Below are 8,825 nucleotides of genomic sequence, written 5' to 3'. Positions count from 1 at the left end.
ATATATAGAAAAAATGAGAAACCCGCAATTAAGATAAAAGTAGACATATTACTTAGAAAGGGAAATCATCATTAGGTCAAAGCTTTTAGATAAACCTCCAGTGCTGTTTTCTACTTATGCTGTCTAAAGACTGAGGATTCACAGTTTCAAAGCGCTTTTAGAACACTCGGTATTCCCAGCAACGTCCCTGCAACACCCACCATTCACACAACCCTCTTTACAGAGAGACTACCTACAACAGAAGGGTAAAATGGCACGCTTAAATCTCCATTAGCCGGTGGGGGAGGCAGCGTTTATCCAGTTTGCAACAGCCTCAGAAACTGTCATCCCAGAGAAAGGTATACCCAAGCCACAAAAGGGGACATTGCTACCCAGGGGTTTGGAGCTGGAACCATATCCGCTGACAGCCCCCCCTCATCATTACACAGAAGCTGAATGCTAAAAATTACAGTATGGAGGAACATAATTTCTCATTAAAAGAGTGGAAGGAGTATCAGGAAACTGAACGTAGCTCGTCAAATATTTGTCCATGATTAAATTGCTGTCAAGGACTGGGAAAGCTTCAAAAGCACCAGAAAACTATGCATTATCTGAAGATATACTAACGCAGTGGTATATCACAGCAGAACTGTGAGTTGGTTTGTGCTGTTCATGCAAAGTAAATGCAGGGGCACTCTCAGGAAAGAGGAGCCATCAATCTGTGACATAAAGGGACTTGAGTGTACAAGAGGGACACTCTTCAGATCAATTTGTCCTACTGCCAACTGGAACATCCAGCCTGGAACCCTAAATGTTTGTTTATTAAGGAGTACTCGTGGTTTCTCCTTTGAATTCATATAAAAATTCCGAGCTCAGTGTTGTTATTGTGCAGGCTATTTTTATTCCAAAAATTCAAAAGTAGCGATACAGGAAGAACGGACGAAGGAAGGTAGATTTCAATTACCTGCCACTTCCAGCAATCTTGCTTCAGCTGAATCATCCTTGAATGTAAAACGTGCAGCTATAGCTAAAGAATACTATGCACCTTTGGAAGAAAATTCCACATCGCCCACTTGAAGCACCAAGGCCAGTTCTGTTTCCAGAACTGAGCGGTCCCTCGTGCACTACAAACAGCTTGCCAAGCAGGCAGGACATCACTACGTCATTAATCAGGACTTTTTCATCCAAGGGTCAAAAAAGCATCATACAGTTAAATTTTATAACATTTCTGCAAGGAGATTATTATTCAGTTCCCTTTTTGAAGAAAAAAAAAAAAAAAGCCCATCATGGCCACAGAGAATAAAATCACTGAGCTAAAAATAAAGGGTTAGACTCTTTCTAGACTCCTATCTCAATCCTGTAACCACTGCAGCAGGCACATTTATACGTATGACAAACAGCAACCAAAGATTCTCCTGTAGTCCCAACAAGCTTAAAAGACCCTGAGACATCCCTCGGTTTGCCAGGACTTTAAAAAGCAGGACCAGTTACCACATGTGGGTAGCAAGGAGTAGCCTGAAACAGAAGTGGAATTTTTAAACAGTGGTGTGCTTGACTCTGGTTTTCTTCCCCCCAGTATCACTTATCTCAAATAAAGATAGAGGTGGAGAACCTCTCCCAGCTGGTGCTGAGTTCAGAACAAAGTAGAAACTTGGGGACACTGTACGCCATCTAGACAATGCCTCTGTGCTGTCCCTGGCAGGTATGCCATAGGGTGCCTGTCTCTGGCACACGAAGGAAAGAATTCAAAGTGCGAAATGAAACGCAGAACGCTTCTTTATATGGCGGATAGAGATGAACTGGAACTGACTGCAGGAGTTAATAAACGGTAAAGACCTATCTAATGAACACAGGAAATGGGTATTGACTGCAGAACTCTGTGAGATCAGCTGTACACCAGTCTCTTGCTGGGAAAGAAAAAAGCACTTGGAATCAGAAGGATATTTCCATGATCCAGGGAAGTGCAAAATTTAACAGACTCCAAGCAAACAGCAAAACTCAAACCTAAAATAGCCCACATTATGAAAGGGTGAAGAGGTAAGACCGCTGTTTGAAAACAGGAATATATATAAGCCATCCAAGCAAAGGCTCAGCCAAGGAGACTGGAGACACATCAGAGCATCCCCCACTGCACAGGAAATAGAAGTGTGAAGGTCACCACAGAAGGTAAGTGGTCCTGGATGCAGAACAGAAGAAAAACTTGTTTGCACACCCAGGAGCATCACAAGAATCCTAGTGACATACCAGATGCCAGGGGATTTTTAACTGTGCCCCTCTCTAATTGAGGATGAAGCACACACCAACACCATTATCTGGCCCGAAGATACTGGCTTACAAAATATGGAACAAACAATAGGAACAGATGCTCATTTGGCCAGATTTCAATAAGCCTCATTAAAACCAAACACCCTGTCCTTGGAGCTCAGGTTCATGGTACATTTCTACCTTATTTAAGCACCTAGCACCAATTCCTGAGAAAGCTGTCCTCTCACATTGCACACCAGTAGTATCCTAAAAACAAAACCCCTCATGGACATTTTTTGGTTTTGAAAAACAGAAGGATTTTATATATATGTGTGGGTGTGGGTGGGTAGGTACATATATAAAAAACACAATTAGAGACAGTATTCCCTTTTTAAAGACATTACGTTAAATATACCTCAGACCTGTTGATCACTTAAATGCAATGGGCAAAAAGATGCCAAAAGATTAATGAAAAAACTCGTGAGGATGGAAGAGAACCAGTACTACAGATCCCACCTGTGCATCCCCATGTGTAATTTTTAATTGAAGATTCCACCTCTTGAGACAAAACATGAGCACGCTTGAAACAATTTCTATTGCTCCTCATTTGCTTCCACCCAAATATGCCCACTTCCCACCAATGGTGTTTCCGAGGACAAATACCAAAAAAGCACAGCTAAGAACATAATACAAGGATTCATCAGAACGTGGTATTCTAGTTTTATTTTTAATTGCCTGAATAAAACTAGACAATCCATAGGCTTGCATAAGCCACAGAGTACCTGGCTGCACCATCAGCATAGCATTGTACAGATGAGCAGGTAGACCAGGTTTCCTAACAAACAAAGACTTCTTCGAGTGGTCAAAAAGACAGCAACCTACACTACCCTCCATACTAGAAAATGCATTATTATAAACATCTTTTCCCTCCATTTTAGAAGGGATGCCAGTTGTTAGGTTGGTAAGGTACCCCTGACTGTCCTGCACAGAAGCACTCCTTCACAAGACAGCTTAGTGGATGGACAGTGCTTCAGACTGAAATAAGGCATCTCAGTATTTATGTGTGTGGCCTCAAGGGAAACCGCACGTCATTCTTCAAACAAACTTCAGAAACATCAAGCAAATGGCATCAATACAGTCTTAACAGAGCACAGTTTTCTTGTTTGCAAGGAGGTGCAGAATCAGAAATTCAGGTTTTGGAAAAAACATCATCCCTTGCAGACTGAGCAACAATTCGGACAAGCATGTGATAGCCCTGACTGTGGCCCCCAGTCAGGGCTGATACTGCACTGCGGAATCAGAACAGGTAAGTCATGATTTCCAAAGAAATCTTTTTTGTCTTTCAATGCCAGTTGAAAAAAAAATTTTTTGAAGACCTTTTCCCAGAGTACTGCAGATAAAGAAACCCACAGTCATACTTTCCAGTACTTACTCTCTCAACAAAACATTTTGAAGTCCAAGGCTGTAAGACACATCAATCATGGAGGATAAAACTCGCCATGTGCGTAAGGCTAGAAGAAGGCCTCTGAACTCCTTAAATCCCATTTAAGCCCTCCACCTAGAACATTTAATAGTTGTGCCATTTGCCTATGCCATCACTGAGAGATCTGCATTTAGCTAACTGGATTTATAAATGCTTCAACACTTCTGCAATTTGAGACGGGCTTTCTTAGAACCTATTTCATTTTGGTTTGTAGCTGGGAAGGCAAACGAAAGGAGTACAATAGCCAGGCAAGCTAGTATTAGAGGAATTATATCCCTAGAAAAGTCCTTATGTTTTGTCATATACTAAGTCTATTAAAAAGATATATGTGTGTGTATACATGCATGTATACACATACATATATTTTTCATATATATGTGTGTGTGTGTGATGGCAGATTGTCCTACAGCCTATATATACGTATAGATTGTCCTATGGCAGATAGAGGCACAACACTTAAAAACATATGCTTTTTCATCTCCAGGGTGATGGTTCAAATTCAGCCTCAATAGCATGAAACAAGTCTTGCTGTTCCTGCCTTGAGCCCTACCCGCATCTCTTACCATGGACCCACTGAAAACAATTTTAGGAGAGTTTGTTTTTTAGGGCATTAGGATGTTAAAGGCATTAATTTCATTTAAAAGAGACATCACTTAAATTAGCTTTAGTTCTTGCACATCCTTGCACCTTAGTAAGATGAGCAGGTCAAACAAGAGGTGCTGTGAAGCAGGTGGGGTTGATTGGGTTTACTCCAGTTAGCTTGCTGCGAGCTGCTTCATGGCATCCGAATATACCGTACGCCAATACAATTCAGTCGAAGCTGCTCTGGTGCCTCGTTCAAAGAGTTTCACCTACTTTGTATCACAAAGCGCCTTAGGAAGCAGTGCCCAGTTTAGGGTAACAGATACCAGTCATCTAAAGCCAAGAACGGAGGTGTCGGTATTAAATATCAGCACTCGGTACCAAGCCTGGTAGCTTCTCTCAGAAGTGCTTCTCCACTGCAAGTTAACCTGGCATGTCAAGCACATTTTACGAGCGCTAAGCCACCTGCAAGCACCATGACAAACTTTTATGATGGACGATTCCCTGACAGGAAACAAAAGTAACGGGACATCCAAACTTCACCAGCAAAATCCCAGCAAAGATTTAGCTGGGAAATTATCTTAAAGGTTGATACAGAAGTGGGTCCCAAAGGGATAAGGCACCTTTAAAAACCATTGAAAACACACACAAAAAAATACTTCAAGAAGACGAAGGAATAAATAACCAAAAGAGGAAACAGGCTTTTGAGTGGTCAGGTTTGTGGTGACAGAGGAGCAACAAAATGCCAGCTGGTTTCGGCAGCAGATGGCTGCGCGCTCTGATGTGTCCTGCCTGCCCATTCCCAACTTCCTTTCAGTGGAAATACGAAGCTCACACGAGGCTCCACACGTCCTTCGCACAGCCCTTCTATACGTATTGCATCATGGTTCAGCTGTTCTCCATCCACAGACCTACATGTATGTTATTTTACTCTAGTTCCCCTGAATTTTAAGAAAAGAGGGTGGCTAATGGCACCTCGTCTTTTCCAATCACATCTACTACAATTCTCAAGGAATGACTTTTCTCTGACAGGCTAATATACCCATTTTCCTACTGTTCTGACTGCCATAATTCCCTCCTCCTCTTCCCATAAATACAGCATTCACTGTATTTTAATTGAAAGGTCTTTCTTTTTGCACGTCCCTTCTGGTAGCTAAGAAAAGAAACCATGATACAAAGAGCTCTCCTGCAGCATTTTTAGCATATAACTGGACATTTATCATTTGAAGTTGCCACAGTTAATTGCACGGCAGGCATAGGTCATCCCACTGGAAAAGCCTATTATTTGTAGAGCAGAATGAATCCTTCAATCTTAGATAGCTTGGGACTTAAGTAATCATTTCCAACAGAGAAAAACAGCAAATCTGAAAACTCTACACTCAGGAGCAGAAAAGCCTACCCAAGATACCTGCTTTGTTTAAGTATCTTTTTTTTCCTCACTATAATTTTTAACAAGACCTTTTACTTGATTAACAATGAACAATCTGCTAAAATAAAATCAAACCTAAAGCTGTTCTCTTACTTACTTTGGCCACACAATTTTCAGTCTTCATAGCAGTGCTTCCTAGACATACCGTTTCCTGGTTTAAGCACAGTCTGGCACAGCTGTTGTAGGTCTGCAGAAAGATTAAAATGGTTATGAGGAGAAGAACACAATTTTCTTTCAGGCACCACATTTTTGGCACAGAAACCCACAACAACTCTACCACATTTCCTTTTTCCTAAGGTGTAAACGTTTCGAACCAAAACAAACTAGTTTACAGCAAAAGCCTAAGTTGAGGGCGTGCATGTCCTCTGAGAAGCTGCGTACGATTTTATAGTTTTGAGATACAAAGAAATGTTTTTCTCCTCTTTTTTTTTAAAAAGGGGAAAAAAAAAAGGTATTATCTCAGTTGTTTAGTCTTTCACAAAATGCTGCATGACCAAACAACTAAAGCAAAGTGATTTCTACACGCTACTTATCACAGTGTATGTCAAATGCTACTGAACATCCCCTGTCTTTATCAGGTAAAAATACATGAGGACAGTAGAAAGGTTATACAGAAGGGAGCACGTGCAGACCATATCTCACTTATATTTAATCATCCCAATTTTGGAAAGCTGCTTCTTAGCAGAGTGTCTTTTTCCCAACTCATACACTACACAGGGGACCCTGAGCTGAGGCTGCAGATTTGGAGCCTTTGCAGAACACGTTACACGTAGTCTCTCCCTTTTTTACGCGCAGCATACGAGCAGTAGTTACAAAGTGTGCTTAACTTTCTACTTTGGTGGATTTGGCTGTTTAAAGTAAGGTGCCTGAAGAACTCAGGGGTTTCTAATGAAGGCTCACACACACTTTCAACACCTTTTTAATTACTACTTGATTAAGCTCACATTTTCTAGTAGTAGTAGGAGTGTAGTAGCACCTAAGAACTCCGGTATTGGATTAAAACCCCAGCGCCTGCTGCCATTTACAGAAAACTGCTCCCGAGCAAAAGCAGCAGCCCAAAAGCAAGCACAGACTTGCTTTGTTGCAAGAGTAGGAAGTGGGACACAGAGATGATGTTGCTACCTCAGTTAGGTGGGGAAAACTCAAGAAGTGTGTGGAAAGAGAATGAAATTAAACTTGCTTCGAAGACATTTCCAAGAGCAGGAGGTGCAATGTTCACGGCATCTTTAAGAGTGCCTTAAGGGGAGGAGACACAGAGATTGGCGGCGAACTGCCTGTCAGTTCTCTCCCTGTAACGTTCGCTGGCAATCTGAGGATCTTTTTGGGGCTTGCTATGGAATTCTGTTTGTTTGACTTGAAAGTAATTCACCTCCAAACCTGCCACAGGTTACAAAGCCTGCAGGGGATACCGGCATGCTAAGGGCTCCCGAAGCTCTCCCTCTGCTCCAAAGCCGCATCACGGAGACAGATTGCCTCAGCGCTAAGCACCAAACAAAATCTCCCCTTTTTCTCCTCAGGTGGATCTGTACTGGTCCGGCACAGCGCAGTCACTCCCGTGGAAATTCAGGAGATCACCGTCCTTTCCACCTTACTCACAGACCCCCTTTAAACTTCACCATGGAACAGAAACAAAACGGAGCACCGAAGCCCTATCTCCCCCACACGCTTCCTCCCTCAGCGAGCTCTCTAACCAGAAAACCACCAGTGACAGACAGGAATGCAGAATATCCTGGCTCCAGCAGGTCTCCTTACAAGTTACAACATCGATATCTGCTGCCAGCAGCCAGCTAGCAATTTCTGACTCCGGATCCAGGAGGAGAAGCCGAAAAATCCAAACGCGGGGATGCTTTCAAAGCGCCGCACAGACGAAGAGCGTGCGTCTTTCAGCGGGGGAGGCTCAGATGCAAACCGGGATTAGGCCACACGCAAAACGCAAGTCTGACAGACTCAACTCAGCCTCTCGCAAATATTTGCTAACGTCATAAAACCATCACTCTGGTATGCACAGCACTTCCTCCTCAGAGGAAAGACCAGAATGGCGTAAGCTATCGTAAATCGTGGCTTAGATGCAGCGGCCCGACCAGTGGACAGAAAGTCGGCGCCACCTGCTTTGCACTAACACCCAGACAAAGCAACGCGAGCCTCATTTTATAAGCATCGCGTTAGTTAAATTCAACCACATTCTGAAGGTGAAAAACCATGAGGAGTTGATAGGATTCTTTGTTCATTATTTAAATCGGTGTAATTTAACCCACTGATCATAAATCTCCGATTTCTTTCATTTGCAATTTAATTCCTAAAATTCCAGCAGCAGGATTTCTGCACAACTTATCTGCTTTTATGAGGAGCCCTGACTCTAAGAAAGCTACTAACTCCGCTTTGCAGCTGAAAAGCTCAGCCACAAAAACATTTACTGAAAGCACCAGGGAAGCCTGTGGCTTCATGAACTGATCCATGAACCGAACTCAGATCTTGCCAGTCTTTTTCCTCCCAAGGCAGGTATGCACAAACCTTGGTAGCAAGCCAGCTTTTTAAACGCTGGGCTTACAACAGGCTTTCTCACTGAATCACAGAATGGTTTGCATTGGAAGGGACCTTAAAGACCATCCAGTTCCAACCCCCTGCCATGGGCAGGGACACCTTCCACTAGACCAGGTTGCTCAAAGCCACATCCAGCCTGGCCTTGAACACTTCCACGGATGGGGCATTTTCACATTTACAAATGAGAAAGAGCAGACAATCCACATACACAATGTGAAATACTACGTGCTAAATCTAAAAACCCTAGAACGTTCTGAGAAGGAGGGAAGCTCACTGTGCCACTGTTCAAAAGGGGTGTGTATGTCACGATGTGGAAACAAACAATTATTCCAATGTATTGCTTAATTTTTATTATTTTCATCCACATACTACATATGAACATGAGTAGCACCAACTGAATTTCCAGCATAACTTGTTCATCAAATCCCACAATACCAGGACTGGTGACACTCAATGGAACTAGTACAGTATAAATTTAAAGCAGATAAAATGAAACACTTCTTCACACAGCAGGCAGTGAACTCCTGGATCTTGCTGCCCCAGGACACCGTGGAGAGAAACAGCATC

General features: G+C 42.7%; 1 protein-coding gene across 1 annotated transcript in view; it reads right to left on the bottom strand.

Moving 5' to 3' along the window:
* Positions 1-5,904, bottom strand: part of BTRC (beta-transducin repeat containing E3 ubiquitin protein ligase) — a gene marked incomplete at its 5' end in the record, with an annotated part of 56,254 nt that extends 50,350 nt beyond the window's left edge. Inside the window, one exon of the mRNA XM_010156966.1 lies at positions 5,815-5,904. Within this exon, the coding sequence (XP_010155268.1) occupies positions 5,815-5,904 (90 nt within the window). The remainder of the gene's footprint in view (positions 1-5,814) is intronic.
* Between the last annotated feature and the right edge of the window lie 2,921 nt (positions 5,905-8,825).

Source organism: Eurypyga helias, unplaced genomic scaffold, assembly GCF_000690775.1.
Source record: "Eurypyga helias isolate BGI_N326 unplaced genomic scaffold, ASM69077v1 scaffold5458, whole genome shotgun sequence".
In the NCBI taxonomy this organism is placed as follows: Eukaryota; Metazoa; Chordata; class Aves; order Eurypygiformes; family Eurypygidae; genus Eurypyga; species Eurypyga helias.
This window is presented reverse-complemented; position numbering and strand designations above follow the sequence as displayed.